This window comes from Dama dama, chromosome 1 (genome assembly GCF_033118175.1).
Source record: "Dama dama isolate Ldn47 chromosome 1, ASM3311817v1, whole genome shotgun sequence".
NCBI lineage: Eukaryota > Metazoa > Chordata > Mammalia > Artiodactyla > Cervidae > Dama > Dama dama.
In genome coordinates this window covers 9,509,065-9,536,657 of record NC_083681.1, presented here as the reverse complement: position 1 = coordinate 9,536,657, position 27,593 = coordinate 9,509,065, and the positions used below count along the sequence as shown (strand labels likewise).

The following is a 27,593-nucleotide window of genomic DNA, read 5'->3' as shown; positions in this document are numbered from 1 at the left end:
TACTGATGAGTTGCCTGGGGCACAGCTTCATAAATGCCTAAGAGACACCATAACATCACAAAAAGACAGTCTCAGCTGCTCGGATGAGTGAGTGAATCTGTGGTGAAATAAGCATCTTGAGATACTAAAATTCCAAACCTGCTTTGACTATGAGTGGTCCCTAACTCTTCCTCCTCTAACCTTCTTGAAAACGGATAGGCCAGGTCATAGAAGAGAAGGAAAAGAAAGGAATTAAAAAATAAAGAACTGAAGAAAGAAAAGGTACACAAGAGGAAGAGAAGAAACCATGGGAAATCACCCAATTTCAATGGATCTTGCTAGGATTTGAATAAGCATTTATATATTTAGTAACTATCTTTTTGGTGCAGTCCCTAAATTCAAGAAACTTATGACTTCATCCTTGGTCCCAGAATGTCACCAGGGTAAATCCCTTTGCAAATCGCATATTTTAAAATTCTTCTCTATTCTCTTTGTTTTTAACTTATTTCATAAAAATGGCATTTTCTGTACAACCTGAAATTTTAAAGTAGTTTAATTTTGTCCTAGATATTCCTACAAAGAATCTTAGTTTGTAATGCACTTTATATTCATATGTAGGTAGTTACCTTCTGTTTTGAGTTCAAATATAATAGGAAATGTATCTTTTTCCTTGTTTCTGACATTTGGGATTATTTTGCTGGAAATGGGTATTAAGACTATCTCACTAGAGAGTGTAGAATTTTAGACTCTGGAGTCAGACTGCTTGGGTTTGAATCTGAGATCTGACAATTGGGAAAATGACTTTAGCTATGTCTGCCTACGTTTCCTATTCTATATGGAGATGACAGTGGGTGGAGGTGTGGCTTTGGGGAAAGATAAATATGGTGCAGTTGGAGCTGGCAAGGTGCACTGTGTGCCCATGGGTGCTCGGGAGGGAGGGAAGGAGACGTGGGCCTTGAGGGAGAGGAAGGAGAAGGTGGGTGGGGGTGTGCTGAGCGTCAGAGGCGTCACAGACGAAAAGCACAGATAGACTTGCCTTCTGCGTATTATGACAAATGACCCGGAACACTCCACCTGAGTGGCTAGGAAAAGGGCACATAGAAAACAACTTCATTTACAAAGATCTATGTAAACCACCCCCACCCTCCCCCCAAAAAAAACACTTTTGTGTACATATTCAGTTTTCTGAAGGGGCTTCCCTGGTGGCTCAGAGGGTAAAGCATCTGCCTGCAATGAGAGAGACCCGGGTTTGATCCCTGGGTTTGGAAGATCCCCTGGAGAAGGCCATGGCAACCCACTCCAGTATTCTTGCCTGGAGAATCCCATGGACATGGCATGGAGCATGGTGGGCTACAGTCCACAGGGTCGCAAAGAGTCGGACATGACTGAGTGGCTTTCTTTCTTTCAGTTTTCTGACAACAAAGCAACTTGCAAAACTTGCTTGAACCTGAGCATTACCTTTCCAATGAAATAAAAATTAAAATTCAAATAAATAGGAATCAAATGAAGTAAAGTCAATTCCAGATACGATCCTACAAGTTCTGCTGCCTCTCCCACTGAGTGGCAGGATTCAAGTCATCATTAGGAGGAAATTTTACTTTAAACATGTCATCTTAAGCTGTAAGACTCTCCATTAAACTCTACCTCATAGGATTATAGTGAGGTTTAAATGAATTAATAGGTGGGAAATGTTTAGGGCAGTGCCTGGCACATTGTCAGTACTTTATTAAAGCTCCCTCTGCTGGGAATCTGGAAAACTAACCTGTGCAAAGGTGTTGGAACAGTTCTGTCCAATATAGTGGCCTCTAGCCACAAGCAGCAACTGAAGCTTTAATTCACTTAGCTGAAATTAAATGAAGCTAAAAATTCAGTTGCTCACTTACATTCATCACGTTTCAGGGGCTCAGTACTAGTGGTTGTCATACTGGACATGGCAGGTATAAAACACATGGCCCCAGAAAGTTCTACCGCACAGTATTGTGTTAGACACTGGTAATTATAATAGCAGTAGTACAACAGAAACCCCAGGAACAGAATTAGGACAAGAATACACTGAGTCAGGCAGTCATTAAACACGGAGTGAGGGTTTCCTCTGGACCAGATGCCATACGAAATGCAGAGGATACCAGGTCTGTCTGTGCATGCCTGAGTGTGTCCCCCTGTGCTGTCAGGGTGGGGGCGGGCTTGAAGGGTGATCACATTTTATGTAGGAAAACAGTACAGAACATTAAAGCTGTTTAGTAGTCATCTGTGTGACTAAAATCTCAACTCCATACACCAATACTATCTATGTCTTGTTCATCGTTTTAATTTCCTGTTCCTTGCACAAGGTTCACCACAGGACTGCTCACCACACATTTTCGAAGGAATGAGTTTTAAAAGTCAGATCTGAATGGAGTGACGATGGTGAGGGTGAGCGCCTGGAAGCGAGGCTGGAGGAAGGAGGAGAGGGAAGGGCAGGACGAGAGGAGAGAAGTTGCAGGAGAAAGAGTCAGCATAGCACACCCCGAGGAGGAGGCAGCACGGGGAGCGTGGAGACTGAAGGTGAGGGCAGATCACGCCCCTCATCCTTTGCCTGAGGATGCCCACCCTGCTTGTGTTAAGGATTTCCCTTCTTTGTCCCCATTTTTACCTGTACATTTCCAGTGGGAGAAAACAGGGTTATATGTTTACTTCATGGAGCTGTAGCAATGGACAATGTCTACCCACACACACATTGGGAAGGCACAAGGACCTCCCCCAAGAAAAACTAATGTGAGGGAAATTGACTGGTTCTGGCTATGTTAGTATCCTCTACTGTTAATTTGTTTTCAAACTCGGCAGGTCTACAGACAGCCTACAATTCCTTCTCGGGAATGTTGCATAACTGCTTGATATTACAAACAATGGTTTGAACATTCCTGCATGTATACACTGGGACACATGAATAAAAATTTCTCTTGGGTAGTAGCTTGCAAAACTTAGCATGTATTAGAACCACCTAGAGAGCTTGTTAAAACACAGGCTGATGCTCTTATAAGTGAAATCCAAAAATAAAAAAATGAACTCGGAGAGACAGAGAACAGGTGGGTGGTTGCCACTGCAAGAGGGTGAGGGGGAGGCCAAATGAGTGAAGTGGATCAAAACTTCCAGTTACAAAATAAATAGGTCCTGGGGATGTAATGTACCACATGGTGACTGTAGTCAATAACACTGTATAATATATTTGAAAGTTACTAAAAGAATAGATTTTTAAGAAAAGATTTGTTAACTATGTGTGATGATGTATGTTAACTAGACATTTATGGTGATCCTTTTGCAATACATACACATGTCAAACCATGTTGAACACTTCAAGCTAATACAATGTTATATGTCAATTATAACCACAAAGTAAATAAATATTTTTAAAACTAAAGCTTGAGAAACACTAGGGCTTAAACATTGCAACTCAATGTAAATGAATAAAATTAAGCCATTAATTTTTGGGACTTTCCTGTTGGCCAAGTGGCTAAAAGTCCGAGCTGTCAATACAGGGGGCTTGGGGTTGGATCCCTGGTCAAGAAACTATTACTAGATCCCACATGTTACAACTAAGAGCTCACCTGCTGCAACTAAAGATCCCACATGCTGAAATGAAGAGCGAAGATTCATGTGTCACAACTAAGACCCAGTGCAGCCAAATAAATAAATAAAAACAAACAACATGAATCGTTGTAAAAAAATTTCTCCACACATCACAACTCCTTTTGGGCTTAGTAAACCTCAGTTGATACCTTTATCAAGCGTTTATTCAAACATGCTGATTATCTGCTATGAGATAGGTGCCATTCTAGGCACTGAGAATATGAGAATATAGTAGAAAGGGTCTCTAAGTCCCTCATTCACTGAGCTTATACACTAGTGAGGCTATACAAACAGCATGATTTAAAATAATGGAGAGGTTAATGCTGGTCAATCAGAGACTTATCTCTTGACTCTAACCCCACACTTCTCAGAGCAGAGGACACTCTGTCCCCTTTCTCACCGTCTAGGAATAGAAGCAGGGGCTATTTCCTTCCTTCCATAGCCAAAGACACCACCAAGTCCTCAATTCCTACTTGACTCCAATTCCTGACACCAGCCTACCGCTCCTTCACAATAGGTCAGTGAATCCACAGATGTTTACTGAGCATCTCCTGGTTCCTCAGGATGAGGCTCTTATCAGAGCAAAAAAGGGGAAAGTAAGAACCCAGAAGGACATGCAACAAACAGAGAACCCCAGTGTTGACGTGCACTCAGCAAGTCTCTACTCCACAGGTCCCACGTAACCAAGTCCTGAAGGGTGAGAGGAACACGGAGAGAAAGAAGCCACGATTCTTGCCTTCGGGTAGGACTGATCCTCTGGTAAGGCAAGACAACACTTCATTCAATCGAAGATACTTCTTTTACATTTTAAGATCTTTGAAATTGGACCTTGTCTTACAATTGTGGTGCTTTCAACTGGATGAGATCATAAAGATAATGCAAAAGAGCATCAAGCCGTGAGAGCTGTGTAGAATCTATGGCGATTAGGACAGCGGTCTGCAGTCAGGCTGAACATTAAAAAGGCAAGTAAAAACCACACATGTTGCTGGTCTCCACCCTCAGTTCTGATGCGCTTAGTCTGGAATGAGGCCTGATGATCTGAATTCCTAACATGTTCCAGGTACTGTTAGGCACGTGCTTTGAGAAGCCCTGCTCCAGGGCTCTGACTTTAAACTGGAGTACTCCTACCTGTGGAGGACAGAATTTTGCAAGAGGTGAAGGGTCAGAAAGAGTCCACTGAAATCTATCAACTCCTCCATATCTGTATGTGTTCTTTCCTAAAACACCCCTCAGGTTTCCCTCAGAACACGCTGGTCGTCAGTCACCACTTCCCAGCCACGTCGCCCTTGTCTCACTTTGCAAAGGAAAAACACGCCCCTCACCCATTCCTAGCACTGACCTCAAGTGTAAAGCCTTCTTGAATATTAAACAAATGTTCCAAAGTTCAACCTACGCCTCTCTTAATCAGGGCACCAGAAGTATCCCCGTCCATCTTTGCAGTAGATGCTTTTCTACTTGTGTGTGTGTGAGTGGCTCAGTCATATCCAACTCTGTGACCCCATGGACTGTCCATGGGATTCTCCAGGCAAGGATATTGGAGTGGGTTGCCATGCCCTCCTCCAGGGGATCTTCCTGAACCAGGGATTAAACTTGGGTCTCCTGTATTGCAGGCCGATTCTTTACTGTCTGAGCCATCAGGGAAGCCCTACTCATAGCAAACAAAAAATAAACGATTACTGATCAAAACGCATGAAGATTTGATTTTTAAAAAATCTGAAAAAAGGAGTCACAGAATCCAATCCTGAACTACTTAACTAGCTGTGAAGTCTTGAGAAAGTTACATAATCTCCCTGTGCCTCACACTCCACTTCTGTAAAAAGCAAATGGTAAGTTCCTTTTTTTGATTATTGTAGACATTAAACAATATACAAATAGTGTAAGTGTAAATTATATTCATTAATATATTTAGAAATGTTTAGAATTGTATCTGGCACATAGGAAATGCTGTATGTGTTAGCCTACAGTGTTGTTGTTGTAATTATTAACTAATAATAATATCTCAAGATATATTTTAACTTAAAAATTTTACGTAGATTTGTTTCAGAAAATTTTCTGAAGGTCATTAATAAAAAAGCCTTTAAAAATATGTTGCAACATAATGGTTAAATTATGTAAAAAATAATTTCAAGTAAAAGGAAGTAAAAATTTGTAATTAAAGAACTTACATAACTTTTCAAGTTAATGGTGATTATAATACAATTTTTAAAGTAAGGCATCAATTTTATCTATAAACATTAATTTCACAATATAATGACAATTACATATTTTGCAACTATTTAAACTCATGATGAAAGTTTCAGATGTTAATATTCTTTTAGGGTAACCAACCTGAACATCATCAAGACCAGTGCTTTAGTGCTTTAGGTATATGCCAAGGAGTGAAATTATTGGGCTATGTGGTGTTCCCATCTTCACCTGTACTAAGTTTTGCCATTTTTATTCTAACAAAGTTTCTCCCATTTGATGTAAACTCCTACTAACTGGGTATAGGGTTTCATTGATCTACATCATCATAGATACTTAATATAAACAAAGTCACTTTTTTTTTTTGCCAATTTACTGGATGTCAAAGAGTAACTCTCTGTGATTTCTTTGGCATTTTCCAGATTATTAATATGACTGTGGATGATTATTGGTCATTTGTGTTTCTGCTGCTATAAGAAAAAGCTGTATGTCTTTGCTATTTCTTAGAGAATCTATATATTGTCAGTATTCTATATAGTGTCAGTATTTTATATGTTTTCAGTATCTTTTGCCAAATTGTAATCTTGTCTTCATTTTCCACTTATGGTATCTTTTGGTAAGCAGAGTTTCTTAATTTTTGTGTGTTAAACTTATCAATTTTATGATTAATATTTTGTGATTTTTTTTTTGTGCCATAGGAATCCTTTTCTATCCCAAAGTCATTAAAATGTTTAGAAAAAAAATGAAAACAAATGTTTTGCCTCTTAAAAATCATCTGGAATAGAATTTTCTGTAGGGTGTGAGTTAAGAGATCCAATTTATACTTTTTTTACCCCCATAGGGATGTCCAATTTCCCTATCACTATTTTAATGGAAAATCAGCTTTCTCTCATGGAGCTGCCCAGACACCTCTTTCATATAAATTTAATTCAACAAATTAGTCTGTTATTACAGCAATATCACACTGGCTTAATTAGTAAAACCTTAAGGTGTAGTCTGATATTTGGTGAGACAAGTTCCTCCAGATAATTCTTCAGGATTGCACTGGCTATAATTTGATTCTTTGCAGATCTGAGTAAATATCAGTATCAACTTATCAATCTTCTGGAAAGAAAAAAATCTTATAATTTTCATTGAAATTAAGGTTAAATTATACATTAATCTGAGGAAAAGTTGACATCATTAAAATATCAGGTTTTAATATCTGTGAAGATAATTTAGTCTATTTGTATTTACATGAACATTCTTTCATTTTTCAGTATAATTTTAAAGTTTATTTCATAAAAGCATGCACATTTATGGTTAGATGTAGTACTGATGCCTTAAGTATTATTTTTTTTCAGTGAATAGTAATTTTTGTGATTAATTACAGTCTGTTGCTGATATAAATAAATGTAATTGATTTTATATGTTGATCTCATAACAATGTGTTAAATTCTTTTATTATTTCTATATTTGTCTATAGAATTTGGGGACTTTACTATGCAGACAATATTATGCTAATAATTTGGGGTTTTGTTATTTCAGCTTTATTGTGATATAATTGACTTTATAAAATTATAAGATATTTACAGCATATACATCTTGATGATTTGATATACCTAAGTATTGTGAAGGGATTCCCCCATCTAGTTAATTAACACATTCATCACCCCACATATTTACATACTTTACTTTTCTTGGTGAGAATATTTAAATTCCATTCTCTGAGCAAATTTCAATTATACAATATAATGTTAGCAGCTATATTCACCATGTTACATTAAATTCTCAGACTCAGACTGTATTCATCTTTTAGCTAGAAGTTTTTACCTACCTGTCCCTATTTCCCCAACTCCTCGCCTCTGGCAGGTCTCCCTGGTGGCTCAGAGGTAAAGAATATACCTGCCAATACAGAAGACACAGGTTCGATCCCTATGTCAGGAAGATCCCCTGGAGAAAGGAAGTGGCAACCCACTCCAGTACTCTTGCCTGGAAAATCCCAGTCCACTGGGTCTCAAAAGAGTCAGACATGACTGGAAGACTAAACAACAACAGTCCTCTGGCAACCTTCTTCTATTCTGCTTTATAATTTTAAGTTTTTTGAGTCCACATATAAGTGATACCAGAGCAAAATATGTGTATTTCCCTGGTTTATTTTACTTAGCACAATGCCCTCATGGTTCATCCTCCTGTTGCAAAGGACTGGATTTCTTTCTTATGCTGAGTAATATTCCATTAAACATCATCTTTATCCATTCATTGATGAAACCTACTTTGGCTATTCTAAATAATGCTGCAATACATATACAATAACGGCAGGTCTTTTCTTCCTTTAAAGCTTATTATTTCTATTTATGTTCTTTTCCTTTGTGCTTGTTAATTCTCCAATACACACTACAGAAGAAGTGAGGTGGTCATCAGTGTCTAGATCTAGAATTTTAAAAGGAATGTCTCAGAATATTTTCCTGTAGATCTGGGGAGATTCCTACTTTGTTGAGTTTTACTGTGAATTAATACTCAAGTTTATCAAATGATTTTTCATTTATCATTGAGATGACCACATATTTTCTTTGATTTATTGATCTGATGAATTATATAAATTATTTCCTTAGAATTTAACTGCTGGGTTTGGTTTGTTCAGAAAGTTTTGAATAAAACTGTCTTATAAATTTCTTCCCTTACACTCCTATTCTGGGTTGTGTATCATGGTTACAATGACTTCCCTATAAGAGTATGTGAGAGATTAAAGTGATCTACTTTTAGGAAATTTATTAAAACTTATTTATAAGACTCCCTGAGCCTATCTTTTCTTTATGAGAATTTTTATATACTGAATAAATTTCTTTAAAAAATAATTATGAAACTATTTGGGCCCTCGATATCTTCTTGAGTGAACTTTGGTATGTTCTATTACTCTAAAAATTGAGCATTGTGCTTTAAATTTTCGAATTTTGGCATAAATTTACTCTATTATCATGCCTTTTCAAACTTCTGATAACTGTTATTATGTTCTATCATTGTGTTCTTTTTCAATCTTTAGGTACCTATGAATATATCTTTCATGCTTAATATTATTTATTTGTGAATTATCTTTTCTGGATAAAACTCACCAGTCTTTTCTACTTAGTTTTTGAAAATAATAAACTTTTAGATTTGTTGCACTCCACTATTTTATTATTTGTAATTTTAATTTTATTCACTAGCTAAATGTCCAATTTATGAAAGAGAGCACAGAAGAGAATAAACACAAGAAAAATAGTATTATAGAATAAAAATATTTGCTAGATTGTTTTCTCTAAGCATTTAAGTCTAAGTACCAATGTTGACTAGACGGACCTTTATTGGCAAAGTAATGTCTCTGCTTTTTAATATGCCTTCTAGGTTGGTCATAACTTTTCTTCCAAGGAGTAAGCATCTTTTAATTTCATGGCTGCAGTCACCAAATGCAGTGGTTTTGGAGCCCCCCAAAATAAAGTCTGTCACTGTTTCCCCTCGCCTCAAGCATAGTCAAAGAGTTCCAATTAGGAGCCAGAGGGGACAGGGGCGCGGCGCCAGCAGGTGGAAAGACCAGATCACTGAGGCGCGACTGTGGGCGGGGCTTGGATAACATGCCCCCCCACCTGGAGGCGGGGCCTCTCGTGGGCGGGGCCCGCGCCGACGCCCCTCCCCCGGATGCCACTGCTATAAACTGCTATATAATATTTTCATTGTAATTTATTTTTAAATTTCTATTATAATTTCTTCTTTGCTCCATGAAATGTGTGTATGTGTATGGATAGATTTATCATATCAATTTTTAAGTTGATGGAAACTATTTTTGTTGCTCATCTCTATTTCAAATATATTGTGATCAGATATTTTTTCTACGAGGTATATGTTCTTTCAGTAAAATTTATATGTATTATACCAAAAAGCTATCTCAACAAATTTTAATGTTTCACATTAAAAAAGTGGATATTATTTAAACAGCCAGGTTCTATATATGTCCAATTAATAATGTTTCATAATTTTACTTTCAGGTTTTCCCAATTTAAAATTTTTTATTTGCTCACCCTGTCAAAAATTGAGATTTCCCACTCAAATCTATGATGACAGATTTGTCAGTGTTGTTCTTAAGGTTCTTTTGATCTCTGCTTTTATGTTTTTAAGACGACTTTATGATGGGTATACAAGTTTTTAACTTCTATACCTACCAGATGAATTATATCTTTTATTATTTTGTTGTTGCCTCTATTTTCGTAGGAAAATTAGTAGTAATGATTTTTGTTTTAAAACATTTGTTGAATTTGATGTCATTATACCTACCAATATTTCTCTTTGTGTTTGTCATATATATTTTTGTTCTTGTCTTGATCCCAGTCTTTCCATGTCTGTTAATTTTAAGAATACTTCCTATTTAAATGAAAAATAACTAAATTAAGAAAACTCTATGCTTCTGGGGATTTTCCCCAGTGAATTTAGTCTGTTTATATTTATTATCTTAACTGATAATATATGAACTTGTTTCTACCAACTTGCTATTCTCTGAATTTATCTTTTTCTTTCTAGGCAGCATTTGTCTTGCTTCTTCTCTTTCCAGTTTTTTTTTTTTTCCGTTTTCCTTTCTTTTCATCTTCCCTCTACAGATCCATACAGCTATATCCTCTATTTCTATTCTTATGTGGACTTCCCTTGAAATTTTATAATGTAGACTTTAAGCCCCACTGCTTCCTAACCAACATAAGGACTTTAGAACTTTTTAAGTCTGAAAATTCCCTTCCAGTCTAAAGGAAATTGTTCAGTACGTTAGCTCTGTCCTCTTTTTTAAAGACAAATTAGACATAACTATATTATAGGAGAATGATTATTTAATGTTATCTACATTTATCAATTTCATTGCTCTCATTCCTTTAATATCACAGACCATCCTCCTAGGATAAGTTTCCATCTTTCTGCAGTATGGTCTATCCCTTACAAGTTCTTTTCATGTAGGCATGTTGGTATAGGAAAAAAAAAAAAGCTTTTGATTTTTTTTTCCCCTGAAAATATCTTTATTTCAAATTCACACCTAGATACAAGGAACTGAAACTACACTCCAAAAAACAAAACATTTAAAAAGACTTTGTAAGCAGTCAGAAGGAAAAATACAGATTATGTACCAAGGAAAAAGAGTTTTCTTTCAGCAAATATCTCAACAGTAAGAAAGGAAAGCAGAAAAGAACGATATGTCCAAAGTCATATTAATATTTTGCACTCAGTTCCTTGTAACTAGGTGTGAGTTTCTTTTTATTTATCTTATTTGATATATAGAAGTCTTTCTCTGTAGCTTTATATCGTTCATCAATTCTGGAAAAAAACAAAACCTAAGCCACCATTTTTCTAATTGTTTCCTCAACTACATTCCCTTTATTCTTTGCTTATGGTATTTTCGATATATGTAAACTGTTCTTTCCAATGCTAGCCTCTATTTCTTAACCCCTCTCATATTTTACAATTCTTATCTTTCTCTATTGCATTCTGAGAAACTTTTTAGAATCTATCTCCCCAATTATCAGTTCTGTTGCTAGCTGCTCTTAACCTTCCACAAAGAACTCTGGTCCATTAATACTTTTATTTCAATAACTTTTGTTTTTTTTCTGAAAGCTCCAGTGTTGTTGTCATTTATTTCAATATGCTTACTCATTTTTGACAGTTTTCCATTGTTTTCTCACTTTTGAGACTCTATGTCTTTACACAGTTCAAAGTAACTTTATGTGCTTATCATTAATCTTTACATTGACATGCTTAAAAGTTTACACTTTGCTTGTTATTTCTGCTGACTCCTACTTCTTGGCTGTTTTCTTGTGTAATTATGGTAAATTAAATATATAATCACACTTAAAGATTACCAATTTGTAGAGAACCCAGGGGACCAGGATTAACTAAGAATTTTCAGGTTCAAAGCTGAGTCTCCTGACCATAATGCTGACATTAGCACCTTATTATGGAATTCTGCCTTTAAAGAGAGTGCACCATTCACTGCTGCTCTGATAGAAATCTGTGACTTCTATCATGCTTGTGTTTGCATACAGAGTTGGCTAAGATTTTTCTTCCTTCCTATAAGCACAGAAATATAAGCTACTATATTTCATGCAGAATCTAGCTATTTTGTAACAGGATGACCACCAAGATTATTCCACTGGAGGCAGAATTTCAAAAGAGTGTTTCGAAACTTCATAATATCAGAAAAAGAAATCCAGTTAAATGATAATAAGCTTATATAACAGAATTTTCATCCTTTTAAGAAATTTTAACTCATAAAATCGTGGATGATTTAAGGTCAAACTTCCTCCATATTTTCTGAAAATAGATAATTCAAATCAAGAGGGAGGTCAACATTAAGATAAAAATAAAATTCAAACAAATTACGTTCTCCTTTAATTTAAATATAAAATTATTGTGTCATGCTTGATTTAAGAAACAGACTGGAAAAACAGACTAGTTTTTCTCATATACTTTCTCATAAAACAAGCTATTACTCTCCTGACATCTTATCAAGCATATTTCCTATATTATCACTTATTCTTCTAAATATATCAAGAATAGCACCTTACATATAGCAGGTACTTGATGAAAATTTGCCGCATTAAAATATACTGTTTTAAATTTATCTGATTATGACTGATCAGTAGATCTTAGGTAGAAAAATTAATTTCAATCTCATATTTTTGCATGGATGAATACACAATAATGGTTTTCTTGATTGAAATTAGGTTTAGTTCCTAACTGGTTTTCATAGTGAATCTAAAGCAGCTAAAACAGTAGGTAAAAAACTGACTACAATTTTAATCAACTGGGGAAATTTTTAAAAAGTATTAATCCTAGGCCATATCACCCCCCAACCCAGAAATACTGATTTATTTGGATTCTCATAATTATTAGGGAATCTATATTTTTAAAAAATAAAACTCAACATTCAGAAAACTAAGATCATGGCATCTGGTCCCATTGCTTCATGGCAAATTGATGGGGAAACAATGGAAACAGAGACAGACTTTACTTTTGGGGGCTCCAAAATCACTGCAGATGGTGACTGCAGCCATGAAATTAAAAGATACTTGCTCCTTGGAAGAAAAGTTACGACCAACCTAGACAGCATATTAAAAAGCAGAGACATTACTTTGCCAACAAAGGTCCATCTAGTCAAAGCTATAGTTTTTCCAGTAGTCATGTATGGACGTGAGAGTTGGACTATAAAGAAAGCTGAGCACTGAAGAACTGATGCTTTCGAACTGTGGTGTTCAAGCAGGCTATTGAGAGTCCCTTGGGCAGCAAGGAAATCCAACTAGTCCATCCTAAAGGAAATCAGTCTTGAAAATTCATTGGAAGGACTGATGCTGAAACTGAAACTCTAATACTTTGGCCACCTGATGTGAAGAGCTGACTCACTTGAAAAGACCTTGATAATGGGAAAGATTGAAGGTGGGAGGAGAGGGGGATGACAGAGGATGAGATGGTTGGATGGCATCACCAATTAGATGGACATGAGTTTGAGTAAGCTCCGGGAGTTGGTGATGGACAGGGAAGCCTGGCATGCTGCAGTCCATGGAGTCCCAAAGAGTCAGACACAACTGAGTGACTGAATTGAACTGAGTCTAATATATAGACAAATTATTAAACCACTGATAAAAACTTTTTTTTTTTACTTTTATTTGCATTTATTTTCTGCGGTATTTATTCCCGGGCCATAAGTGTTTGTTTCTTCAGTTTCTTCTGGGATATCTTTTTCTTCTGTGCAACCTCCTCTTCTGGTTTAGGAACAATCTGTTCTTTTTCAGTAAGGATCATCTCAATGTGGCAGGGAGAGCTCATGTAGGGGTTGATCCGACCGTGAGCTCTGTAAGTCCTGCGCCACATCTTGGGGGCTTTGTTCACTTGGATGTGCTCAATGACCAAAGAATCTACATCTAAGCCCTTAAGTTCAACATTACTCTCTGCACTTTTGAGCATGTGCAGTAAAAATTCAGCACTCTTTTTGGGCCACCGACCCTGCGTCCAGCCCCACTGTTTGGCCTGTGCACACCTACCAACTCTACCATTGTAAAGACGCAATGGCACACACTGCTTCTTTAAAGTGACAGCCTTCAGATATTCGGTGGCTTTTCGGATATGCATACCCTTTATGGCCTGGGCAGTCTCACGAGTGTTCTTAAAGTGAACACGAAGATTTGAACCTCTTGATTTGCATGATTTTGTGGGGTTTTCTGGGTCGAGTGAATAGCACACCATTTTTAAGGGTCAGCTCAGGCCACTTACCGGAAAAGCTGATAAAAACATTTTTTAATCCCCATCATCTGGTGCATGTTTAGACAAAAGGCTGCTGACATTTTTTCTGTGTTCACATCAGTCAGTGTGCAACACTATTCTGTTGAGGGTGTATCAGATTCTTACATATAAGAAAGAGACCAAGGAAGCTGTCTAAGTCTGAGTGTAAGGTAGATTGCAATATAATTTGAGAATAACCAATCAAATTTTAAGAAGACATATTGCTCTGAAATCAACTAAACGACATTGTAAGTTTTGCCCAGGCACAATGTGATTCAATTAAAGTTGCATTATAATTAATATGTAATTTTTAGATCATTTTATTTAATCATGCTTTCCTGGATTGTGAGCTGGATTTTTTTTCCAATTTATGTATTTAAAACTTTCCTGAAAGTAATGAGCTTTAGTATCAGGAAGTTCAGTTTTCATAAACTTTTTCAACTTAAACAAAAAGAAACTCAAGTAACTTTCCTCTTGCCATTATAGTAAAAACAAAAAAGATTAATCCCCATGAATGGTCTATCAACATAATGTAAAGAAACTGGATTATATTCATATTTTCTTGTTTGTACGATTATTTTAAAATATTTAACAAGCACAATTTTAGAGATCAAATAAAATATATATCACAAAACTCTTAGAATTCATTAAATGACTGAAGCTACAAGAATACAAGACTCTAATACTGTAGCATTCTTGAAAAGACTAAGATGAAAACATGGTACCCTAAAGGCAAAGTCTCACATAACTGTATGAAGCCCAGAAAAAAAAAAAAGAATTTTAGAGGTAAGGCCAATCAACTGAAATCAATTTGTATAAAGAAGATCTTGTATTCATTCACCCATCAAATATTTACTGAGTCCCTGACAAATGCTACTCAACGTTTACAGACTGTATCCCTGACCTCACAGAGCTGCCATTCCAGTGGGGGAAGAAGTTCAGAGAGTGAAGGTGAAAAGTGAACAAGCAAGCAAACGAAACAGTCAAATATGAGTTCAAACACAAGCTGAAATTTTTAAGAGCTATAAATTCTTAGACACATTACTTAACCTTTCTGAACTTGTTTCCTTATTTACAAGTAGAAATGATACTACCTATCACACAAGTTTGCTGTTAGGATCAAACAAGATTGGTGTGGTCTTACCTGTGTTTTAAAGTGAGGTAGAGATTAAAATTTAAAACTCTCAAATTCTGGACAGATAATAAAACGTACTGTCTGCCTTATAAACTTTCCTATCTCACCTGCTTTCATTTACCCCAACTCTAGCACACCAAACACCAAATTTCATTGATTCTAGAACATATATTTCTCCCACTTTAACTTCTCTGGAAGAGAACATGTCATCATATAAGCCTTCTTGAAATTGCTGCCAGCCAAATATCAATTATTACCATGACAGTTTTCCATTGCCAGTATCTGTGTAAGAATGAAAACAAATGGCTCCAAAATTGCAAAATGGATGACAGTTGCTTGAAAATAAACCTTGGAAACAGTAGCTAAGCATACCTTTCAAGCCCGAAAAACTAATATGTGTGTGTATGTGCACGTGTGTATCGGGGAGGGAAATGGTTGTGAATCACATGCGTTCAGCAACACTCAAGAACTGCTAGGTCAAAATAGTCTAGCTCTTTATAATTACAAAGTCACTACTGATGATGACTGCAGCCATGAAATTAAAAGACATCTGCTCCTTGGAAGAAAAGGTATGAAAAATCTAGACAGTGTATTAAAAAGCAAAGACATCATTTTGATGACAAAGGTCCATCCAGTCAAAGCTATGGTTTTTCCAGTAGTCATGTACAGATGTGAGAGTTGGACCATAAAGAAGGCTGAACGCTGAAGAATTGATGCTTTCAAGTGTGGTGCTGGAGAAGACTCTTGAGAGTTTCTTGAACAGCAAGGAGATCAAACCAGTCCATCCTGAAGGAAATCAACCCTGAATATTCACTAGGAAGAACTGATGCTGAAACTGAAGCTCCAATACTTTGGCCACCTGGTGCGAAGAGCTGACTCATTTGAAAAGACCCTGATGCTGGGAAAGATTGAGAGCAGGAGAAGGGGATGACAAAGGATGAGATGGTTGGATGGCATCACCAAATCAATGGACATGAATGTGAGCAAATTGCAGGAGACAGTGAAGGACAGGGAAGCCTGGCATGCTGCAGTCCACAGGGTTGCAGAGTTGGACACAACCACCAAACACATATAATTGCAAAGTCAGCTTAACTGCCTAAAAACAAAAGCTTTGGTTTCTTTGGATTCTTTAAAGAAATGCTGCATCACCAATGTCTTTTTGGCACAGAGGATAACACTGTGTGGAGAAACATAGATATTGAAAATCCTGAGTTGAAAATGACTCAGGAAAGTTCATCTCTTAATGTGAAGAAGCTCTATTAGAACTTTAACTAAATTCATTTTGTTTAGACTTTCTTTTTTCATATGTGCATAAGAGTTATATATGACCCAAACCTATACCTTGTTCTTGTTTAGTCACTAAGTCATGTCTGACTCTTTGCAACCCCATGGACTGCAGACCACCAGGCTCTTCTGTCCACGGGATTTCCCAGGCAAGAATACTGGGGTGAGTTGCTCTTTCCTTCTCCAGGAGATCTTCCTGACCCAGGGACTGAACTCACATCTCCGGCACTGCAGGCGGATTCTTTACCACTGAGCCACCAGCGAAGCCCATAATTAAGTATAAAGATACAGTTCAATAGTTATCATATAAAAATCTAAGGTATAATTTAATTGATATCATCTTTTCTTGCTTTTCAAAGGCATATAAAACATCAGGATAGATTAAAATTGATAGAACCTTGGACTCTGTGAAATATGATATCCAGAGTTCTCTAATATGGTACCTGGCCCATTAAAGGAGCTTAATAAATACTCATTCAAATAAATGAATGCATTATTCAAGAAAGAATACTGTGTCTGGCCCTGAATGCTCCTCCAAGAAAAGGGGTCCTACAGAAAACATTTTCCTGGGGAGAGGAGAGGATTCTTACAGGATCCTCTGTAAGGATTCCTGTTCAGGAATCAGCTGTTCATAGACCATAGCTGTTCATAGCTGTTCAACCTATTCAATTCAAAATTCTGTTTCAAAAAGGTTAACATAGATAAAACTTATTTGTATTATTACTATAACAGTGTAACTGCCTAAAAGAAACCTTAAAAGAGTTTTAGAAATCATATCATTTCTAATTCTTATTATAACTTTCAAGATAATTTTCTTAGTAATTCCCATGAAGAGAACTCTCCCCAGTTTTGTGCAAGGGTTTTGTGCTGACCCACACATGTCAGGACAAAATGCTCTTTATGATACAAGCAGAATTTCTGTAACCAAAACATGAAATCTGCCTTGAAAAGGCAATCAATCTTAACATAGCTATTCATGCTGTAATTGATTTCTGGCAATATATACTTTCAGATGAATGTAAAATGCTTTAAAATTTATGCAAATCCTGCAATGAAATAAATCCACAGTATCACACTACCAGTTGAGTCAGGTCAGTTTTTGATACAACCTGTTTTATAGCACAGAAGCAATTTATCCACTTGATAGAAATCAAGACCAAAAGAAAGTTTCATCTTTTGTAACCTTTAAAGTGTCATAATCAGCTTATGGACCAAAATTAGTAAGTAATTTACAGATTACCTAGCTTTAATGCATTATTAATCTTCCTTTGGTGGCAAAGATTGACAGTTATTTAAAACCTAGTTTCACTGTTTGTCTAGATAAGTGATAAAAAGAATCTTCTGTTCTTTCCTTTCTTTCTGTCAACTACTTGGCAAGCTACCCTCTCATTACTGTGGTTGCTTTTTTTTTTTTTTTTCTTTCTTATCAATAAAATATCAGTTAAACAGTGATTATAAAAGTGCATACCTCACAGATTTGCTAAAGTATTAAAGGCTATAAAGCACTTAGAAGAGGGCCTAGCACACAGAAACCCCTAATAAATCTAGTTGCTATTGTTATTAATATGCGACATAATCACATAAGGTCAAAGACGAATGAATAAACAGAGTAATGAATTAGTGGAATATAAAGCTTGACCTTCATAGGTGATTAAGATTTCAACAGAGAGAAGAGGGAGAAGTGAAACACACTTATTCCTGCTATTCATAACCTTTCTTCCTGTCTTCTCCTCTTGCCAGAGTATAACTTAGATAAAAGGATCACAGGTCAGGAATCTTGGTTCAGTGCATCAGAGCCAACCTGTGGCTTCTCAAGTGCCTATCAAAGAAGAGATGAGAAGGAGCGATGAGCATGCACTCCCAGAGCACAACATAGCCAGCTGTGCTGGGAGCAGGCATGATTATATGGGATGCTGAGAGGAGACTCTGCAACTAGCCAGCCCTTCCTCCATGAACTCCAGCCTGCACTATCTAAAATGCATTTGGTTATTGTCCACTTGACAACAACTTGCCAGCTATGTAACTTTTCAAACATTGTCTAACATCTTTAAACTTCAGCATGGGTCATCTATAAAATGGACATTAAAAATAGCCAAGTGGTTGCCTTGAAAAGCAAATTACATTTGTATGACAATTAGAAAAGGATCTGCTACAGAGTAGGTATTCAAAAAATGGTAGTCCCTCAAAATATATGTAAATAGTTTACAGATTAGTCCTCCACAGAAACAGCAACTTGCCTGAGCCTGTAAATAACTCTAGTCAACATCATTGCTCCTCTTTGTCCCATCTGACTTACTAGAATGGGGCTGAGAACAATTAAGCTGCAACTACATGAGTTGTTTGGGTGTCATTGTTTCACTGTAATAGCATGTATCATTTCTATACCCTGCTCCAAATGGACATTCTGTAAGAAATGTGATTCAATCCATTCCAACTGCTTAAGGGTCTTCAACAGCATACCAAGTTTTAGATATCAAAGTTTAACTGAAATTTGGCATACAGATGAGCACTTCTCCATGTACTAAAACCCAGCAGATGACTCATAAACAAAGAGCAATCACAAATGGTAATTTTATCCAACTGGATACAATTATATTTAGCATTTTTTTATGACAGAGGCAGAAAACGAAGAATGGGCTCAAGAAAATGTTTTCCTTTTATGATTTACTCTCTAAGAGGCAAAGATGAATTGCCTTATGAAGTTAACTTACTTCTTAAAACTCAAGGAACATAACTTTCTAGAGGAAAAAAAATTATGCAAGGTCTTCCTAGAGGTAAACATTCTGTTACAGAACAAGTGTGTGCATTTCAGCACATCCAGCAATAACTCCACAACTCACAGTGCTGAGACCCTAATAACGTTTCATGATAATAAACTGTTATCAGCAGATGTTGATTACTTCAATCCAGGGAGATTTAGAAACAAAATATGTGGTTTCTGTCAGGCAGAACATAATCCTGAAAAGTGGTCAACTGAAAGAGATCCACCATTAACCCAAACGGCTGCTAGAGGAGATGCAGATTGCTAAATGAAGAAGAGGAAGCAGAGCCATAGGTGATTTTTCACATTTGTTTTGCAGCTTCCAAACGGCAAACTCTTAACCAAGGTCCAGGTTTTTGCTTTATGGTTATGGATGCTATTTTTTTTTTTTCCAAAGGACATAATAGATACTAAGATTCTCTGAATTCTAAACAACTACATATGTTTGTGATATCATAAGGAATCATGATATCACACATACTCCTTTTGATTGTTTTATTTTTCACTTGATAAGTGTGTTTTTATGAGGAAATGAGCCCCTTGATTTTATTTGGAAATCCCTTTTACAGCTGCTGGGTGGCTGTGTTCTCAGGTAACTGCCCCTAGGGGCCCAAGAGTGAAGTCATACCTGTGGGGTTAAGTGGTGGGGTCTCTGTTAAAGGATTAGACATACCTAATGTCAATGATCCAGGAAAGAAGAAAGGAGAAACTAGAAAAACAAATGGAGTTTGAAAGGCATATGCTACACTGGATAAAGGGAGAGGGTGGTATTCCTTTATCCATCTGGGCTGCTGCTGCTGCTGCTAAGTTGCTTCAGTTGTGGCCGACTCTGTGTGAACCCATAGATGGCAGCCCACCAGGCTCCCCCGTCCTTGGGATTCTCCAGTCAAGAATACTGGAGTGGGTGGTCATTTTCCTCTCCAATGCATGAAAGTGAAAAGTGAAAGTGAAGTCGCTCAGTCATATCCAATTCTTAGCGACCCCATGGACTGCAGCCTACCAGGCTCCTCCACCCATGGGATTTCCAGGCAAAAGTACTGGAGTGGGGTGCCATTGCCTCCTCCAATCCATTTGGGCTAAGACAGACTATTAAGAGCTAGATTGTTTGGGGATGGCTTGGGGAGTCAGGGGAGAATACTCTCTGCCAACTGGATGAAGTTTGGAGTTAGGGAGGGGTCAGTCCTTAAGAAGCTTCACAAATGAGGGGAAAGACAGTCACAGCTGGGAGTGTGTCTCTATGTGTTAATTCTCTTTTGTTATCCCTAAGCATTTGACAAGTACTGATAATGACACAGCCTTACCTCAGGTGAGCAGAAGGAAAGTGAAGGGAAGAGCCTGGTGCTAGGGCTAAAAGGAGAGCAGTGCTGTGGCACAGTCATCAGTGACAGCTTCCCCAGAAGAGGGTAAATCTCCAGGAACAAGCAGCTGGAACAGAAGATCTGGGAATCTCCTTCTGTGTGGACATTCACTCTTTTACCTTCCTTAAAGGATTCAGATGCTACCTTATGAAAAGAGCCAGCATCACTTTATTCCTTATCAGAATAAACACCGAGGACAGTACCATGTCTCCGTTGAGGAATAAATTAATTTATACCTTCTCTTTGCCAGACACTCTGCTAAGTGTAGAGGGATGAAGGACAGCCCCACCTCTGGAGGCATAGTCTGGTAGAAACAGATATGTGAGCAAAGAAGTGTAGAAGTGTAAAATAGATGTTTGAATAAACGTATTTATCAGACATGTGGAGGCAAAAATGATGGAGGCATAACAAGCACATAAAAATGTAATGTGATTCATAGGTTTGATGGATACTCTGAAAGAAAGTGAAAGTCCTCAGTCGTGTCCGACTCTTTGCAACACCATGGACTATACAGTCCGCAGAATTCTCCAGGAATTCTCCAGGGGATCTTTCCAACCCAGGGATTGAACCCAGGTCTCCCACATTTCAGGTGGATTCTTTACCAGCTAAGCCATCAGGAAAGCCCAAGAATACTGGAGTGGGTAGACTATCCCTTCTTCATTGGATCTTCCCAACACAAGAATCGAACTGGGGCCTCCTGCATTGCAAACTTCTCTTGAAGCTTGATTGAAGTTATATCCATGCCCTAACTTCAATCAAACTTCAAGAGAGTCATGTACTATACTCTGTCAACAGTTAATGTCAGAAAAACATTTTCCAGCCTGCAGCCTGAATTTTTCATTTCATTTCATTTCCATAATTTTGCCTGGAGAAAAGACGGCTAGATGGGGGGGGATTCTATTTATCCGTAGCCTCTGATATTAGGTTACCACTCTTTTTTTTGTTTGTTTTTTAATTGTTTTCACCTACTTGTCCTGAATGGTTTTTTTTATTTTTATTTTTTTTTCCCATTTATTTTTATTAGTTGGAGGCTAATTACTTTACAATATTGTAGGTTATCACTCTTAAATTAGGAATTCATAGTCTGGATCCTTGGGCTCATTAGATAGGTTTCATCCAAAACCATCCTGAGGTCAATAACGATTTTAAAAGGTCTGTGATCCATTAAAACATTTTTTTAAAAGGTCATTTTTGTTTCATCATGTGAATTAAAGAATCTTTTTGGGTTTTTTTCTGAGACCATGATTTAATGACCCTTGGAATCCCTTTTTGTCTGTATCTACATTTAAACAGATTCTACCAGTAATGGAGCAGTGACTTTGTATTAAAAAAAATTTTTTTAAAACTACATTAATAACTACAGAGTAAAAACTGCTTTACATAAAAGAAAACCATGGTTCTCAAAAGCTACACATTGCATAACCTAGGTATCAAGATACAGTATGAGTACATTTCCATATTTTGAATTTTAAAACTTATTCAAATCTCTCATATTTTGGTTCAATTTTAATGTTTCTTCTTTAGTGTTCTGCAATTTCAATATGATGCATTTAAATGAGTTTATGTTTCTGCATCACACTAATATTCTTGTACTTCATAAACATGAGAATTAATCACTTCTGAAAAATTATCACCCATTATCTATTCAAATATTGCCTTGCCCTCATTCTCTTTATTTTCTCCTTCTAGAATTCTTGCCTTAATGTTTATATTTTCCACTTATTTATATCTCTGTATTCTAGGTATTACTATCAATTATACCATGACTAGTCTGCACTTTTAACTCTTCCATTGTTTTTATTTCAAAATTGTATTTTTCATTTACAGGTTTTCTATGTGTGTGTGTGTGTGTGTGTTTTAGTAACTTATTCTTTGTTAGGGCTTAATATCTTCTTTTATACTGTCAAGGTCCTCTGTCCATGGAATTCTCCAGGCAAGAATACTGGAGTGGGGAGCCATTCCCTTCTCCAGGGGATCTTCCCAACCCAGGGATCAAACCTGGGTCCCTTGCATTGCAGGCAGATGCTTGCACCTGCCTAAACCACCAGGGAAGCCCTCAAAACTGTAGACATTTATATATTCTCTTTTATGCTGCAATATGATCTCAAGTTTTTAAGGATCTAATACTGATGTTAGGTCTCATGTTAACTCTCTCTCTCATGGATTGTACTGTCTGCTAACTTTTGTTTAGTGGATCGTTTCCTTGTGTGTTTCATCATGTATTACAGCGGTCATATCTTTAGCAGGGCTTGCTGTTTTCCTGAAAATCCTTAGCAGTCTAGATGGTTACTACTGTACTTTCAGAATGGTTTTCTGTTTTACTCTTCCAGGAGCCTCAGGGGTATTTTTCAATTTGAAGATCTCTAGGTCAGTTAGGTGGTATAAAAAGCAAAAGCAAAACAAAGTCACATGATGTGCAGGCCTGAAGAATGAAATTCTTAGGGGAAGATTTATTTTCCTCTTACTGATAAAGTTTTTTCTTCTCACTCTGTGCTGACAGCATATTGTTCTAGCCTAACTTTTCACTAATATAGGTTCCTGGTTTTAAGCAGGAGTTAAGGATGTCTCAATTCCAACTCTCTGCTTCATATGGGGCCAAGGCCTTAGCTTCTCTCTACCTCAAATGGACATTAGACTCCAACTTTCTGGTCACCCAAACCTCTAACCCCTGGGGCAACCACAGCATCAGTTCCCAGGGTATCCTCTGGCTTTTAATTTCCTTGCTTTTGGCAAATAGTAATCACTTTTACTTATTTATTTATTTATTTTTGCAAAATTGGGCACCATGTTAATTAGCCTCCAACTAGTAAAAATAAATAAATAAATAAATAAATGGGGAAAAAAGGCAAAAAAATAAAATTAAATTAAATTAAATTTTTAAAAAATCCTTTTAATCATTTTATCCATTACTGCTAGGTGTTTGCAACCAAGACACTGTTTCAGAATACCTCAGCCTACTGTTTTGCCGGAGCTTTAGTTTACAGTTTGTAATCAGTCAGTCATTTCCAAGCAGGAATTTTAGCAGGACTGTTTCAGATCTTGCGAATTTAGAAACACTTAACATGCTTTATGTCTAGACTTCTTCTCCATGTTCAGAAGTGATGGACTAAAGACATATTTACATTCTAAATGAAGAAATTCTGTGACATAATTTCTGGGATCCTCCCAGGACATGGACATTTCTTGCTAATCATCATTACAAACTGATTAAAATAGACTGTATTCATTTATTTTCAATTAGAAGTTGAAACAAAAGGAAGAATTTGAGTCTTTTTCCTCTAAATACTAACTTCAAAATGTTACTGCTTGGACTTTAAGCCTGAGAATATGTAATTACTCTCAAACAAGATAGTTAAAATTTTCAGTAGTAAAAGCCTCATAAATAATATGTAAGAAAATCTTTATACAAAAGTGAACTATGAAAAAGAATATTTTAGCAAGAGTCCATAGAACTTAACACAGAAATGACAATTTGCAAAAATCTGTTCTTACAAGGGAAAAACCTGAATTAATTGAGATAATGGAAGAATCAAAACTAAAGTGTACTTGTTATTTCAACTTTCAAAAATAATATGCCTCCTACTCTAGGAAAATATATGAAATTGTTTAAATTATAAGTCAAAAGCATAGAGAAGGGCTTATTTGTACCCTCTACCAGAAGAAAATAATTTTCCTTAATTCTTTCTCATAAATCACAGGTGTGAAGTGCTGCTGTTTATTGGTGAAGATTTTTCAGTAACTTGATTATTCAAGAGGAAAAACATAAAAACCTTGTAAGAGTAAACAGTGATGAAAAGTTACTATAGAACCTTTCGGAAATAATAGATTTGGACAAGCCTAAAGTCTTACTCAGAAACATGGCTCACTCTTAAGTTACTATCATATGTTTGACCTGACAGGAGGTGCTCATTATGAACTGAAGCACATTAAAATATTTCTGTTGATCTCTCTGTTGCCAATGCATTAAGAATGATCTGGGATTCCTTATTGCAGAAAGATACTTTTTCTCTAAATAGTAGATGATATAAAAACTAGATAAATCAACAAGGAAGTAAACCATATTTGAAGAAAGCATTAGGGTTATTTTTCAGGACAACTTGGAATTAGTATTTTATTTAGTCTCTCTCACTACTAATATATATCCATAAGTTTTAAAAAACAATTTTCCCCACAAAGTAACAAGTGACTACAGAATGATAAAATGATTAAAAAAAAAAAAAAGATTTTTGTCTATGGAACAGCACAACTTTTAAAAAGCAATATAGCTTTTATAAGTTACTTAACTTACTCACAGGTAACATTACCAAACATAACCCTCAGACTTAAGGGTAAGCTCAAGTCTAAGTCAATGAAAAAAATCCATGTGTTTTAAACATACCCTTGAAGCAAACTTGTAAGTAGCTACATTCAGAGTATGCAGAATTGATTTATTTTCTGTCTTTTCTTGGGATATATCTCCTTGCTACTCAAAGTGTGCTCCACCGACCAGCAGTCTCCACATCTTCTCAGAGACTGTTGGAAATGCAGAAATTTTGGCTGCACCTAGATCCTATTGAATCAGAATCTGCATTTTAACAAGGTCCATAGGTAATTCATGTGTCCATTAAAGTTTGACAATTTCTGTAGTAACAGACATAGTAATACTTTCTAATTTAACGTCAAGTTAAAGTATAAGATTTCTTTAAGGGAGGATGTCCTGGAATTAGATAGTGGTGATGGTTTCCCCAACTCTGTGCACATACTAAACACCACTGAACTATGCAACTTAAATGGGTAAATTTTATGAAATATGAAATCTATTTTATTTTTTAAAAAAGAAAAAATAATAAGGAATAGTAAATGTTTTCAAAGCATACAGCACACAGATGAAGGGAAGGAGTTACAATTTTTTTTTTTTCTTTTATCTAGGGGGAAAATTACATGCAGCATCTTCTGGGGGTCACTTCCTCCTGGGAAAAGGATCCACACTAGACCTTGATGCTGGGCAGCCCTGAGCAGTGATCTGAAGGTGTCCCCATCCATCCTGCCCCCCCTATTCCGCCCCCAGACACACACACACACACACACAACACACACTCTAGAGCTGCTTACAAAACTGCTGCTGAGAACTGCTTTCCGTGGGAAACCGCATGCAGATGATGCGACGTGTCAAGAAACCAGACCACACAGTCAACTAAAGGGGCAGGGAGACAGGCTCTCTGCCGGCCGCACTCTGGGCCCAGGCCTCCAGGAGGAGGGAGACTTCGCCCCTATTCTGCCCTCGGCTCTCCCCTGCCACCCATTTTCTAAACCGCCCTCCCCCCCAAAAAAAAAGAAACCCTCCAGACTTTTGAATAAGGTATCGTAGTTACTCGGAGTCCACCCCCAACCGCCCTCTGGGGCTTCTCCCACGCCGAGTTTCCCGGGCGCGCACCTGTAACAGGTCCCTCCCGGGAGCCCTCGGTGAGAGGTGCGCGCAGCGGGGAAGTGAGCCTGGAGGCTGCGTTTCTCCGCCGCCTGCTAACTCGGCGGCCGGCCGGGGCCCGCGGGCGCCTCCTGAAGGGCGCCGGCGGGGCGCGCGGGTTCCCGAGTCCCCCGCGGGCAGGAGCGCCGAGCTGCGCCCGCGACCCTGAGAGTTCTCATCGACCCTCAGCGGCGGGGCACAGGGGACGCAGCTGTGAATCAGCCCCGGCCCCGACCGTGACGAGGGAGCTCCTCGAGGGAGCGGGGGAAACGGAGCGGACCGGCTGTGGCGGCGTCGGGACCCCGCGCCCCGCGCTCCCGGGCACGGCCGCCCGCGCGCGCTCGCCGGGGCGCACTTGGCCCCCTGGGGCCCGGGAGGGACCCGCCCGCCCGCACGCCCGCGGCGCCCGCACTCACAGGCAGGGGTAGTAGCCGTAGGCAGGCAGCGGGGGCTGCGCGTCGTCTCCCAGCTCCGAGTCCATGAGCAGGTAGTCTTGGCTCTCGTTGCGCCGCGCGCCAGCCCGGGCCGCCACGGCGGGAGAGCCGCCCCTCCGGGGCCCGAAAGCGGCCGGGCTTTGGTTCATGGCGGGGACGCCCGACTGACTGACTGGCTGGGGTCCCGCTCGTGGCGGAGCCGCCTCGGCAATTCCCGCGGGGACCCGGTGCGCAGGGGCCCGCGGCGGCCCGGCGCCCCCCGGGCGAGGCTGAGGCTGGGCGCGCAGACGCCCCGCGGGCTGAGCTCCGCTCGCGGCTGCCCCGCGGGCCCGGGAGGCAGTCGCCACGTAGCGGGGCGCCAAGCAGACGGGCCGGGTCCCCTCGAGGAGGTGGCTGGGGCTCCCGGGCCGAGCGAGCCCAGGCGGGGCGGCGGGCGGCTGTGGAGCCTGAGAGCGGAAAGCCCGGGAGACCGCGCTGGAGTTACTATGTCAACCGAGACTCTCCAGCCCTCGGCTCCCGCCTTCTTCCCCCGCGCCCTCCGTCATGATCCCACCTTTAAAGGGATCGGAGCGAGGTTCCAGAAAGCAGCCGAAGCCTGTCGTGGAGCCACAACTTTCAGAACCAAGAGGAACCTCAAGTAGGTGGAGCCACACACACACTTTTTTTTTTTTCCCCTTGGCCCTAAGAGTCTGCTTATTTAGAAACCATCCAAATGAAGAACTTTCTAGGAAGCTTCTCTTAAGTAAGACTCAGAACCAAGAACCCAACTGTTTTAAAAGACAGGAGCCTCTCCTTGCTCCATACTGCCTGCATTTTCTTAGGACCTTCTCTCTCCCCTTCCTTACCCCCGAAGTGATAACTCTTCACTTTACAATGAACAACATTCTGTGTTCCCAGTGCCAGATGGTCCCAGTTCCTGAGCAAATCAACCAAAATAGGCCAGCATTTTCCGATAACACCAATAGAGGCCAACAACCTGCTTACTTCAGAGAAAAACTTTTCTTCCATCATTGCAAATGCCAGAATTACTTCTCTGCCAGATGTTTTCCACATTTCAGAACTGTTTTTAATCTTAAGACTTAGTTTTAAATTATGACTTAATCTCCATACACGTGTGAAGTAAAAAACTACTCAACAAGAATGA

At 38.4% G+C, this 27,593-nt stretch overlaps 2 protein-coding genes across 2 annotated transcripts in view; both read right to left on the bottom strand.

The window, feature by feature from the left end:
* TRPC6 (transient receptor potential cation channel subfamily C member 6) overlaps positions 1-26,647 on the bottom strand; it is a 164,337-nt gene extending 137,690 nt beyond the window's left edge. Inside the window, exon 1 of the mRNA XM_061143543.1 lies at positions 26,432-26,647. Within this exon, the coding sequence (XP_060999526.1) occupies positions 26,432-26,598 (167 nt within the window). The 5' untranslated portion in view covers positions 26,599-26,647. The remainder of the gene's footprint in view (positions 1-26,431) is intronic.
* Positions 13,444-14,013, bottom strand: LOC133043668 (large ribosomal subunit protein uL22-like). The gene has a single exon (XM_061124806.1). It carries the CDS (start codon positions 13,996-13,998, stop codon positions 13,444-13,446), a length of 555 nt encoding a protein of 184 aa, XP_060980789.1. The 5' UTR covers positions 13,999-14,013.
* Positions 26,648-27,593: the final 946 nt, after the last annotated feature.

Coding starts and splice junctions, on each gene's coding strand:
- LOC133043668 (XM_061124806.1), bottom strand. CDS start 13,998: ATGGTGTGCTATTCACTCGACCCAGAAAACCCCACAAAATCATGCAAA.